Source organism: Vigna unguiculata, chromosome 3 (genome assembly GCF_037176805.1).
Source record: "Vigna unguiculata cultivar grain cowpea cultivar isolate G323 ecotype 2 chromosome 3, ASM3717680v1, whole genome shotgun sequence".
Classification (NCBI taxonomy): Eukaryota; Viridiplantae; Streptophyta; class Magnoliopsida; order Fabales; family Fabaceae; genus Vigna; species Vigna unguiculata.
The window spans coordinates 21,855,733-21,870,086 of NC_140794.1; the positions used below are offsets into that span (position 1 = coordinate 21,855,733).

General features: G+C 33.3%; 1 protein-coding gene across 1 annotated transcript; it reads left to right on the forward strand.

The window, feature by feature from the left end:
• Positions 1–204: 204 nt before the first annotated feature.
• On the forward strand, positions 205–3,689 carry LOC114175643 (isoflavone 4'-O-methyltransferase-like). The gene is made up of 2 exons (XM_028060413.2): positions 205–1,035; positions 3,195–3,689. Exons 1-2 carry the CDS (start codon positions 244–246, stop codon positions 3,492–3,494), a joined length of 1,092 nt encoding a protein of 363 aa, XP_027916214.1. The 5' UTR covers positions 205–243; the 3' UTR covers positions 3,495–3,689.
• The last annotated feature ends 10,665 nt before the right edge of the window (positions 3,690–14,354 follow it).

A 14,354-nucleotide genomic window follows, 5' to 3' on the forward strand; every position in this document is an offset into this window, starting at 1 on the left:
ACAACCCTTGTAAACTGATGAAACTTAGTAACTTACGAACGCTCCATATGGCCGACCGTAACCCACAAGATTCCCACCACTGCCACCTATTAATTCCACATCACAAAGGACACCACCATTGGAGAATCTTAGCATTTGTTTGTAGCTCAATTTCAACATATATATAACATGAACTACTACTACGTATCCACCGAAAAGCATAAACCGAACGAGTAACAACGTACGTTCAAAACAAAAACAAAAATGGGTTTCTGTAGCAATGGCAGAGAAGAGAGTGAAATGTATCACGCTCAAATCCACCTGTACAAACACGTGTACAACTTCGTGAGCTCTATGGCTCTCAAGTCCGCCATGGAACTAGGCATAGCCGACGCAATCCACAGCCACGGAGAACCCATCACCATTTCTGAGTTAGCCTCTGCACTCAAACTCCACCCCTCAAAACTCTCCGTTCTCCACCGATTCATGCGCCTTCTAACACATAATGGGTTCTTCGCCAAAACAACAGTGGGGTCACATAAAGGAGGAGGAGGAGAAGAAACACTCTATGATCTCACTCCTCCTTCCAAGCTTCTGATCCGAACCGAGTCAACGTGTTTGGCTCCTATTGTTAAGGGCGCGCTTCATTCGAGTTCCATCGATATGTGGCACTCCTCCGACAAGTGGTTCACTGAGGATAAGGAACTCTCGCTGTATGAGAGTGCCATGGGAGAGAGTTTCTGGGAGTTTTTGAACAAGGCCACTGAATCTGATACGCTTAACATGTTTCATGAAGCCATGGCAGCAGATTCTAGAATGTTCAAGATGGCTCTGGAAGAGTGCAAGCATGTGTTTGAGGGATTGAGTTCCCTTGTCGATGTGGGAGGTGGAACTGGTGCTGTCACGAGCATCATCCATGAACTCTTCCCTCACATGAAGTGTACGGTGTTTGATCAACCGCAGGTTGTGGCTAACTTGACTGGAACTGAAAATTTGAACTTTGTTGGTGGGGATATGTTCAAATCCATCCCTTCAGCTGATGCAGTTTTGCTCAAGGTATAATAACTTTTTCTAGTCTAAATTATATTTCTTTCCCTTTAAACTTATCTTTGAAATTTTTTAAACCTGAATGTAGGTCAACCTTAACCTAGGATGGAAACAATGTTCCTAGTATCGTGCATTTAGTGTCAGTTATTAAAATACAGTTACTGGTTTTAAACTGCAGTAATTATAAGATCAATTAAGTCAAATTTAAAATCTACAAAGATAAAAACAATTCAAATTTAAAAGTTAAAAACCAAAATGAAATTCATAAGAATCTTTGCAAAAATTTATTATTTTAGTTATTTTTTAGATAATTCTGAAATGTTTATACATAATTTTAATAGTGATAAATATTATAAATTATACTAAAATGTTAAAATAATCTTAAAATAGTAAGAGTAATATTAGTTACATTTCTTTTAAGTTATACAAAACATGAAAAAATGAACATTAAATTTTATATCCTTCAGTATAGCATGAATTAAATGTAAATTAATAAATGGAATTTTAAATCGATATAAAATTATGTTACATATTTTTTAAGATAATTATTGAAATAAATAACTAAAATAAGAAGAATATTATATATATATATATATATATATATATATATATTGAGATGAAGATATTTTATTAGTCAAATTATAAATTTATACATTGGTATAAAATATTATATAATTATTTTTTTAATTTAGCTATGATTTATAGAAGTAAACTTTTTAAGAAATAAAATATTTATATCAATTGCCATTATTTATGAATGAAAATTATAAAATAAATTATATTTTCTAATTATATGAATTAATATTTATATATATATAAATATATATATATATATATATATATATATAAAGATATTCTCGGGATAAAATAGGAAAAAAGATAAAAAAAAGAAGTCAATTGCCGTATATGAAAATAATTTATTACCATTATTTAAGTGATTTTATATTTTTGTAGTTATCATAAGTTTGTATTTAAATAATTCGTTAGTATACAAATTATTTCACAGAATTGTTTAATAAAAAACAATTTATTGATTAATAACTATTTTTCAAGAAAATAATTTAGTAAATAATACTACATTCTTACATGTTATGAACATATTTCTTAACCGTTTCATTGTTTCAATATTTTCCCGTTATCAAAATAAATGGAACAATAGGTATTTTTTTTTCTTCTAAGAAAGCTTTTCAGTTTTTGTGTATAGAAAAAAAAAATACTAAAAGAACTAATATTACCATATTATGAACTTTTCTAATTTAAAAAAAAAATAGCTTGCATACTAAACAAATACGATAGAAGAAATATTTGGTGTCAAGGAAGGAAGAGAAATAAACATGAAGTTTAATCACACAATTATCATCTTAACAAAACAAGACAAATATTTTTAATCTCTACATAAAAATATATCATTTTAGTTCACACACATTGTACTTTTGTGATAAAAAATAGAAGGAAGTAACATTATAACTTAAGAGTTTAAAAATGATTAAAATGGTATAAAATTAAAAGTATATACTATAAGGAGAAAAATATGTTCCTTTGTAACTGTTAAAAAATACACGATTAATTAAATATGTATACAAATTTTAAAATCTGAGAATAGATTTAGTAAAGATAAACTAATGATTTCTGTAAGTCTGATGAGCGTTAAAGTTGATCATCATTATGTCTTCGTTTTGAAATTTAAAGTTATGGGACTCGGTTTATATGGGAAGTCTCACATTAATTAGAGATAAGACAATTTTATAGTATATAAGTGAGGTACAAACCTCACTTTACAAGTCGGTTTTGTGGGGTTAAGTTAAGTTTAAAGTCCACTTCTAACATGGTATCAGAGAAGTTAAAGTCTATCCTAGTGAACTTTCTTGAACATTTTGTTCCATCCGATATCGGACCGCTAACGAACCATCCACTAATTTCTTGTCCCACGCACGAAATGAATATAGTTTGGTATGAGGGGTGTCGGTTTTGTGGAGTTGAGTTAGGCTTAAAGCCCATTTCTAACCGTTTAAGAAAAAAAGAAATACATTTAAATTGTTCTAGATCAAAACATGTGAAGCTACTAGATATACCATAACATATTATATGTTCTTTTTGACAAAGGTGATGAAATTGGTAGCATGACTGTATAATTTGAATTGTTGGATAAAATTTCAATTGTTTTGCAGTGGGTTCTGCATGATTGGAACGACGAGCTCGCAGTGAAGATATTGAAGAACTGCAAAGAAGCCATTTCAGGGAAAGGGAAAGGGAAAGTGATAATCATAGACATAGCAATAGATGAAGCAAGTGATGGTCGTGAATTGACAGAGTTGAAGCTCAACTATGACTTGGTGATGCTCACTATGTTGAATGGAAAAGAAAGAGAGAGAAAGGAATGGGAGAAACTTATTTATGATGCAGGCTTCAGCAGCTACGACATCACCCCCATATGTGGCTTCAAATCTCTCATCCAACTTTATCCTTAATACATTCAACATAGTTGCACCATATGCTCTATATTTTATTTCTCAGTTTAAAGTTTAAATATGAAAATCAAGAAATGAATGAATAATAGGCTCTATTTTAAATGTTATAGAAATTATGTGATTTCTTAATATTTAGGTTTTCTTTAATATTAGCTAAACTCTCTCCAATTTATTTTTAATATTATGTTTGTAATGACCCAATTATAAGTGTAATGCTTAAATCTACTTTTTCTCTCTACAGCTACAATTAATGAATAGAAATATAATAATACTTTAATAAATGTTATGTTTGTAAAGATCCAATCATACGTATAAAGATATTAAAGTCTTATTATAAATGATATTAAGCAATCAACTAAACAAACATGCATAACTAAAAACAATTTGAACACCTGTTATGACTTGTTAAAAAAAATACAAGTTTTAGCGGTTAAAAACTGTCACTGATGAAATTTATGATGATTTAAAAAACTGTTAAAATTACGCATGTCAAAAACAGTTTGATACAAAAAAATTTTAACTGTTGATATTGCTGTCAGATTAGAAAAAAAATTACTAGCGCTTAAAAACCGCTTCAAAGTTTACTTTTATTTTGAGAAATGTTATCATATTTTGACAATTAAAAATTATTACATAATATATCATTTTTTATGATTAAAAATCGTCACAAAATATACCATTTTTTACAGTTAAAAATCGTCACAAAATATATTATTTGGTGCTGTTAAAAATCGTCACAAAATATATCATTTTTATGATTAAAATTTACCACAAAATATATCATATTTTGACGGTTAAAATATATCATATTTTAATTAAAAATTACAAAAATAATGTTTAAATTTTTTTAAACTATAATTTGTGTACACAAGTTATAGTGTACTAAGAGTGACAAAAAATTTACTCAAATTAACTTCTAACAATATTTCTAAAATTCACTACTTAAACCTCAAAAACTCTACTAGAAAAGCTAAGAAATTGTAATTGGACTAAACTAACCTAATAAAGACTTTGCCTTTGTGGGAAGCCAATTGAATAAAAAAGATAGAAAAGCGAATACGTAATGTTTTGATATTTATGAGTTTGATAATAGGGTAAAGAAAAATTAAGACATACATAATGTTTAAGAAAACGAGATTAATTGTCATCCAGGTCAAATTCTTGCTCTGGCTGCCAAACTACAATATATGCATGGTTTCCAACTACAGTAATCCCCTAAAAAATGGAAATTTAGTCAGATTTGAACGGACATTATTTTGTAAGAAGCATATACGTTCACTTTAAAATTGCACAACTAAATGTTCAAGTGCCTCATCATGAAGCATTCTCCAAAAAAAAAAAATCACATAACCAGATCATAGAAAATGATGAGAATAAAGATGTAATTATTAGACAATGTCAAGCATTACGGGGATCAGAAATTTAATCCATGACCTCTAAGCAAAACACACGGCACAAAATCACTGTAACCATTAGTGCACCACTCAAATACCTATTCTAGTCTAAAATTCGGCGAAACTCTTTAGTTTAACTGCATTCAATTTCATGGTTGATAATTATAAAGTTGAGTTAGAAAATGCTAGATTTAATAATAACGTAATAAAATAATTTAAATGCTAAAAGTGAGATAACATTAAAGGTTTGTAATGTTTTTAGGAGGAGGAGGGATAAGAGGGATAACATCAGAGAATCAAAGCCATGAGAAAATCTTTACCTTAGAATTGGAAAAAATTGAAATTGAGTATGAAGAGAGTGGTGATGCTAGAATTTAAATGTTTGTTTACAACTACTTTTAGGATTCTCACAACAGATCAATCATACAACAGTTGTAGAGTAGAAACATCCTATCCTATTTAATTTACTAGCATGCATTGTCAAATTTCCCACTCCTCTAATAATTGCAACCTCTACTTTGTATCAATAATTGCATCACATGATTCATACACCATTATAAAGAAAACATCAAAAGAAAACACTAATTTAAACTAATCTCTCAGAACAAAAACCTTATTCATGTGCATTGAGTCACTAAAAAACATGAGTAAAACATTGTAACATTTTTTAAAAAGGTTAAAAGTGAAATAGTTGGTATAATCAACACCCTGTTAAAGAAACAAAAATTGAACAAAAAGGATGAAACAACCCAACCAATCAACCAAACAATTCTTCAAAACAAAATAATCATTCTCTATCAATAAAAAACTATAAAAATCTCATTTAGTTTGTTTTTCTAATGTTAGAATTGTTATTATCTCTCTAATTCAGTCTTAGTGTAATTAACTAGTAAATATAGGTTACTGCATATCTCAATAAAAATCATTTGATTTATCAATTATACTATTTCTAGTTAATACTTAAAAAAAATTGGACTTCATTGGTACATGTACGTGTACCATTCAATTGTGTAATTGTATTTAGAAAGTTTATCCATAACTTTATTAATTCATTATATTTCTAATGTTAAATGTTATAAAATCACTTTACGAGTAAAAATAGATACTTTCGTAGCTTAACGGAGTCCATTGAGTCATTCAAGGGAAATAGCTTAGTCTTGACATTCACATCAAAAATATCATAGCATCCTATATGTAACACAAGTTCCTAAGAAGAACAATCACAAGTCATTCTAGTACATGAAATCATATAGACCACTGCATTCCTAATTTTATCAATTATCAATCAATTCTAAACTAAGTATTTTTTTCTCTTACTTGGCTGCTAAACTAAAAATACAACTTAAGTAGTCATTTTTATAAGTATTAGCAATTATTTCATGCAATAATTTATATGCTAAAAACACTTTCAATCAATTCCTAAACTATGTCAAAATACACCAACCTAAAGTCTAAAGTGATGGATATTCAATACTTCAAGAACTACTCAGATAGGTTTTTTTTAGGAATCACACAAGAGAGCAATGATAGTTTGAGGACGAAATGGATAGTTTATTCCACAATTTACAGTAACATTTTGCTGGTGCAAATCAATATACTCCTAATCACAATTTATAGTATCATTTTACTTTTTCCAACAAAACATTTCTTGTAAACATGATCATAATCAAATCCTCATCTACATGCTTAAGCAACTCAGGGGTGGTCAACTTTGTTGGAGCAATTTATAGTATCGTTGATAAAAGTAACTTCATCAATAGCTTCATAAAAACATCATGTAACGTCCCAAAACTAAATAATCCTCAATTAATAAAACATCACATACATGAATATTCAGAAAGTGTGGGGTTTATGGTAAGAAGGTATACAATGCGTCAGATATACCCAGATTACAAGAAAAGGACCCCACATGGCCCAATTAGAAATATATTGAAAAGAAAACAAATAAATAATTAGGCCTTGTTCGGACAAGAAAAACATAAATAATATAAAATCCTCCAGTAATGGGCCCCACAGTGGGCCCAACACCTGTCCCATCCATCAAGCTGCAACATTCCTATTACCATCACCACTGCCAGGGGTTCTCACATCTGCTCACATCAACCAGGTTGATGATCATTGCAAAGGAAAAGGCCATGCATAACACACAAGCAAGCAAAAGGGTAAACTAGCGAAGAGGTCATCATATCATGCACTCAACATACCATTTCACATTCAAACATACATAGTAGACACCCACATGTGAAGTACTCATCAATATCAAAAACCAAGACTTGACTATCCGGATACGTATCTGAGGCACCACCACGTGGTAGTGGAATTATGTCCTAATAATGAGGCGTCACCGCGAGGCCTTCATGGAATTATACCCTTACAGGAGGCACCACCACGTGGCCTTCGTGGAATTACGCCCTAGCCCTGAGGCACCACCACGACCCCCCGTGGAATTACGTCCTTTTGTCGAGGCACCACCAGTGACTCCCTTTTTGGAGGGTCCATAGAATTACGTCCAACCAATGAGGCACCACCAAGATCTCTCACTACAAGAGTCATGGAATTATGCCCTACCCATACTTTAAACATGTTCCACCCACCAATCAAGAATTTCCCATAACACAAATATCATGTACCATTAACAATTCATACAATTCATGCTTTCCAATTCATACCCAATCAAACAACATGCCATTTCCATTTCAAATGTACATATTAATCATGCTATCATCACACAACCCTTCTAGTAAGGCATTTGAGTCAGATAAATAAGCCACATATTGGTGAACCACTCAATAACAACATCAAAACTCGCCCGTTGTCTCGCTCAAGCCAATAGGGCTCGCTCAGGCGAGAGGAACCCTCTCGCTCAGGCGAGTCCCATCTCGCCTAGGCGAGGGCGCGACGAGGGAACAGAGAACCATGCGGGGTCTCGCTCAGGCGAGTCCCTTCTCGCCTAGGCGAGAGCACTCCTCGCTCAAAAAGAACATGCGTCGCCTAGGCGACAAATCGCGCAACAAAAACCTAGGCGAGCCTCTGATAATCTCGCCTAGGCGAGACTGGCTCGCTTGGGCAAGAAAACCAGTACTCGCCATTGTTTTCTCATACAACAGCCAAGACCACGAACCAAATCATGCTTTAACTCAATCCAAAACGGACACAACACCAACCAATCCATACAGACACGAAAAGACGTCCAAAATAGCAGAAAAACACAATTAACAGAAGGTCCTAGCTTCCCTTACTTGGAAAACAAGTTAGTGGGACACTCCGACACGAACACAGTGAACACGGCGGTCCTAAGGATGGCCAAGGAGCTGAAATGAATGGTAAAAATAGAAACAAGGACGGATTATTATCAAACCCTAACGGTAACAAGTGGTCCTAGGCCCATAAAAAGGGAAACATGAGCTAAGAAAATACTTACGTGGAGCAGGAGTTGGGTTTGGGTTAGCTCGAAGAAGGTTCAGAGTAAACCCTAGCGGAGCGTTCTGTACGAGAGGCGCAAAGATGACGGCTGATTCTTCTGCAAGAGTGAAAAGTGCAGATTAGGGCAACTAGGAATGGTTTTTAACCTTTGGGCCAACCCTCGGGCCCAATAGACGCAAGGCAGCCCTTAAAATGCTAAGGCAGGAAAAATTGGGCCTTACACATTATATTTCTGAGGCCAATATTTTTTCAAAAACAAGCTTTTTTAAAAATAATTTTAGGAGAAAAATCAAGAAATTGTTTCATAACTTGAAATTAAATTATAGATAAACTAGAAACTCTCTTACTTAGTTTAGGCAGAAAGTCATCTAATTTATTTTGTTGTAAGTGAGCATGGAAAATTCTCTAATATTGTTCTTAGTTAGTGTATTAGAAGATCTAAAGAAATAAATAGGTAGACAAAACCACTAATAAGGTGCCTTAAGGAATACCCTTCTCCAACACATATGTATGAGTAGTGATATACACTTCCAACAGAAGGACAATTGCTAGCCAACTCTACATAGCAAAGAGCAGAAAGCACAACAAAAAATCCTGCCACCAGTAAAGAGAGTGGCAAAGTAGGTCCAAAGTGTTCTCGATCCACTGTTCCAACTAGCACATACACACCAACAGAAACTATTGCACCAGCACCTAAGTCAAACCACCACATAAATTAAAATATCGTAAAAGTAGTTCATTGCCAAATTAAATAATAGCATATTGTTTCGAAAGGTTAAAACATTGAAAAAACAATTCATTTATACTTTTTTATTTTTGTAGATCTGTTTGAGCACTAGTGCGAAAAGAGCTTGTTATGACAGGTAAAAAGGACTTATTATGATAGGTAAGTTGGCATCATAGTTGCAGGAGTCATAAAAAATGCGTTTTTTCTATGACATCGTGAAAATCTGTCATAATAAGTCTAACTTACTATGATAGGTATTTTTACACCTAACATAATAAGTGAGTATTTTTTTTTAATTTTTTCAATTTTCCTCCATTCATAATAGTATTACCTGAATATAACAAAATACAATTTTCAAATAAAAGAATTTCATTCACTTACTTTATCCAATAATATTATCCAAAAAAGACTTACTATCAAATTATATATACATAAAGAATGCTACTTTAGAATTTATTCATACATTCTAAAAAAGACTAAACATTGTACATAATCTCACTATGAACCAACTAACTAATGGGACTCCAAGATCTCCCCATATGTCCATGGGAACAAGAAAATCACAACAACCAAAACAATAATGGCTTCTTTTTCAAGTTTTTTCTGGTGTCTAAAGTCCATTGTCGTAATAGTCTGCAAAGCAATGAAAAAAAGTCCAATGAGAAATTCCATTAGTTTATCAAAGGGTCCTTCCAAACACTAATCAATTCCAAATTCATTTCATTTTGAAGACCTAAATTTCCAAAATCCTATTGCATCCAAAATCTCTTTCTACGTTAATTTTCTACACCAATTAAAATGTAGGGCCAAAGCTATATAAAGGAACCATTTTACTAAAGATTATAGATTATGTATTACACATAATTGAAATTCATAATGCGTAAGTGGCCACTTTTATGTTGTTCTTTCAAGATTTTATACCAGTAGCCAATAAAGAATTATAATTTAATTGAAAACTCTATAAGATGTAAGGGACATACCTTCTTTATATACGTAAGAATCTATGGACTTGAAGTAACTAATAGAATTCAAAATTCAGTGATTCTTCAATAATTCAATGACAAATCAATGAAATTAAAAATTACAATCCATAATAGTAAATTGAAAATAATTCAGTTGATTAGAAAACTACCTTAGTTTTAGGAAGAAAGCAAAGACGATTCTCTTCACATTGGTTCAAGAAGACAAAGACATCTCAAAGCAATTCATACACTTTCTTCACCTTTTCAAAAAAATCTCAGCGAACACACAATGGTTTCCACAAATCTTAGCCAAGCACATGCTCGAAGATGAAAAAACAAAAGGCGATACATGGTTAGAAATAAAATGCAAATCCCTCCAATTTGAACGCAAAGAGGATCAAGTATTCAGAGAGTGAATTTAAACTAAAGAAGATGAAGGCGAAGAGGGTCACGGCACCACAACGTTGGAGTCACGTTGCAAACAGAACAGTATTTACTGATTTTAACTTTTATATATATGGATTTTTAGTTCTTAGAGTCTAGCAACGAGACTCAAGGCAAAGCATCTCTCACTCACTCCAAAGCAAAACCATAGCCCAACACACATGTGCAAACAAGTGAAGAAAAGAGGGAAACCTGTCCAAAGGGAGGAGAATCACCAATGCAGCAACCAGGAACAATGCACAAATAGTGGGCGAACGACGCGTGGACGGTGCGCGGACGGCAAGCTAACAACACGAACGGCGAGCGAACAACGCGGACGACAAGCAGACGACGCGCGGACGGTGTGCGAACAGCGTGCAGACAGTGCACGAATGGCGTGACGAACAAAGTTGTGAACGAAGCGGCAACGACAACACGAAAGAAGAATGTGACTGTTTGAGAAAGAAAGTATACTTTTGGAGAAAGAATGGAGACGAGAAAGAGAAAAGAGGGAAGGAAAAAATTAGGATTTGAAGATATTATGACAGGTTTCTCTAAATCTGTCATAATATATTTTTAACATAATTTCAATTTTGCCACTATGCCCATCTACTATGATAGGTCCTCTACACTTGTCATAATAAATTTTCCTTTCTCACTTATTATGATAGATCTCTTTTTACCATTCATAATAATTGTTACTTTTATTACAAAAATGCCATCGGTCAACTTATTATGATAGGTGGTTTATACCTATCATAATAAGTCGTCATAGATTCCCCTTTTTCCACTAGTGGAGTAAAAGGGAAAATATGAGCGTCTAACAAAATTAGTCTCATTAGTTCCTCAATTAGTTTCATCAGTTCACATTCATCTGGTTATTGGTTATAGCAACAATTATCATACTATTAATTTTACTTACCTATTCTCCTTAGGGTGAGATTGTATAGATTTAAACTTTCCAAACAAAATGAGGTTAGCCCAAAGAGAACGCACTAGTCCAATAAATAGCTCGGCATTATTCCAAAAGAAAAAGAGATATTACATGAAATTAAACCATAGGTAACGATGTTAATCAAATTACATTAAATAAAGGCCCTGAAAAACTTATGGTTGAATAACTCAAAAATTAAACCTTAGGTTACAATGTTAATCGAATTATAAGAATTAGTTGTAGAATAAACTGATAGTTGAATAAGCAGCGTGAAAGAGAACCAGAACACCGAAGACTTCGACGATTAAAGCTAGACCGATCTATACATTCTTCTTCGTCTTTCTCTGCACGAAGTTCATTAGTTTCGATTGTTAATCACGGACGTCAATTTCAACTTGGGACATTGGTGAGCAAGGAGAGTTCAGTGAGGAGGGCATAAAGCTTGATATGGTAGTCTATGGTGAGGATCTTGGTGTCGGCGGCAACATAGGAGAAGTGGTGGTGGTTGTTGATGTCAAAAACCATCGTCACGTCTCCTTGCACTCATTTTCCACCACAACAAATGTAAGTGGAAATATTGATAATTTGGATCCTTTCCAACTGTGACTAATAACTACCCACCATAAGTAATTTTTAGGTGGCATCCATCAAAACCTATAAAGGGTCTACAACCACTTAAGAACACTCTCTTGCACCCATCCAAACACATAAAAACTCCCAAACTATGGTTGCAATTTGTGGCAAGGTTGGTTAACTTTGATCTTAATTGTTGTTCCAGAATAAACTTTTCTTAGCTCTGCCAAATATTGCTTTTAACCACCCCCTCTAGAATTTCCATGGCCATTTATTTTTCTTTCAAGGACCTCTAAGTTGTGATCCCAATACTATATGGCTTATTTATACCATCTATTATCTCATTTGATGTCATATTTCTAACATTTCTAAATTTTTTCACCACTATCCCCCTCTTTACCATCCCTAATTTCAACCTCAACATCCTCACCAAAATCACCATCGACACCTTATTCAGTCTCATCACTAACAACACCAACATCATCATGTCCATCCCCTACTTTAACCTCCATAGACTCACCACTCACACCAACAACCTTTTCATCCCCAACTACATCATCAGAACCCTTACCAACAATACCACCACCCTCCCTAACATTCACTCCTTCATTGTTGGAACCTTCAATGAGTTTAATTATTTGACTTGAATTAACAACATGTTCAACATAAATCTTGACCTCCCTCTTTCTTATATTATGCGTAGTTAGCCAACTCCAAAGCATCCATATCTACACTCATTTGCCTCAAATCTTTATCCATCCTACCTTTCTTTGGCTTCCACCACACTTTCACCTCACCATCATATTTAAACTCTCTCACTATCCCTAATGCTTTAGAGTAAGACCACATATCAGGATTCACTCCTCGCACAACATGTTTATCCCCAGCCTCGTAATGCATCAACTTCCCCCTAAAACTTACAAACTTTCCCATGTGATGGAAAACTGTTGTGCAACCCATCTACTGCAAAACAAAACAGAAGTCAAAGAAATATAACCATACATTCAATTAAACAAAACAAAAGCAACATAAACCTAAATGCAACAAAAACAAACATCAACATTGTTAACCATACATCCAACAAAAACAAAATGTTCACCCGGATAAACCCTAACATGACCGTAAATACAAGGAAAACAACAAAAGACTCACCTAACTTGTATCATTGTTGCTCTTAACCATGTGATTCAACCTCTTTCATCGATGCAAATATGACCAACCTTTTATTAAATAACAAAAACAATAACACAATGTTTAAGTATATGAAATAAATAGTCCGTTTAGTTAGCAAATATATAAAGCAGCTGATAAAATCCCATAAAGCTTAGTTACAATTTGACAAGTATTACACTTTTATGTATTCCTTTAGCTTGTTTATTTTCTTGAATGTATTGTACCATCATTTACTTACTACACCATGTGTTTTAGTTGATTTTCACTATAAATACTTGGATAAGAACTTCCAATGAGAAATTCTAAAACTTCAAATGAGAAATTCTAATTGCAAAGAAAGCATCACAAGTGGAATGATAAATGGATGTTAAGAAGAAAAGTATGTGTAGCAATAATCAACACTGGACGATTTCAATTTCAACAAAACAAAGACATTTTCAACAGTTTTCAATCTTAATAAAACTCACCATTCATATGCTTTCTGTTTCAAACCAGTGCGCATTTAAAAAAAAAAAGATTTCATTTCAGCAAATTAATTATTACCATGTGGACAATGTAAAACCCATTTATTTTTATTTAAAAATAGTTGTGCTTAGTTAAATAAAATGGGTAAGCTAGCTCACCTGCCTACTTTTTCAAAAACACCCCCTCAACTTCCTTTATACTTTTCTCTCATCTTTTCCCTCCCAAACATTGTTATTCTTCTTACTTCTAACTTAGTTACTACCACTCCTTGCAGCAAAGGCTGAAATTGAGACTTTTGCGGAGTTCTCATTGGAACAAACCAAACATTCCTTCCCTTCATGTAAGTGAATCCCAAACCTTTATTTCTTTCTTCTTTTTCCAGTTCGATTGTGATCAGTTCAGTATTGGGGTTTTCATTAGAGGCTCATTTTCGTCTTTGTGTTCACATTTTTCAACTTTTTAGTTTGTTTTTGGAACTGTGGTGCTCCTTCTGTTAGGGCTCTCTTCCCGCATGTTCGCTTTTAGTTTTTAGGTAAGGGAAGCTAGGGTTCAAAGCTTTTTAAGAGTATTGCATGTTTTTGGTTTCTGAATCATGTTTTCAATGCCTGTTTGATGTTTATGTTGTATGAAAATGAGTTGGTGTTGTTTTTCTTGTGTTATGGGTTTGCATGCGTGAGTAGGTGAGAAACCTGTTATTCTCGCCCAAGAGAGCAGCTTTCGCCTAAGCGAGAATAGTAGAAACTCACCTCTACCTCTATTCAAGTTGTTGCTCAGGCCAAGAGCTTT

Excerpts from the sequence above, each read along its gene's own strand:
- LOC114175643 (XM_028060413.2), top strand. The coding sequence starts at position 244 with ATGGGTTTCTGTAGCAATGGCAGAGAAGAGAGTGAAATGTATCACGCT. Across the intron at positions 1,036-3,194 it reads CTGATGCAGTTTTGCTCAAG|TGGGTTCTGCATGATTGGAA; the intron begins GTATAATAACTT and ends ATTGTTTTGCAG.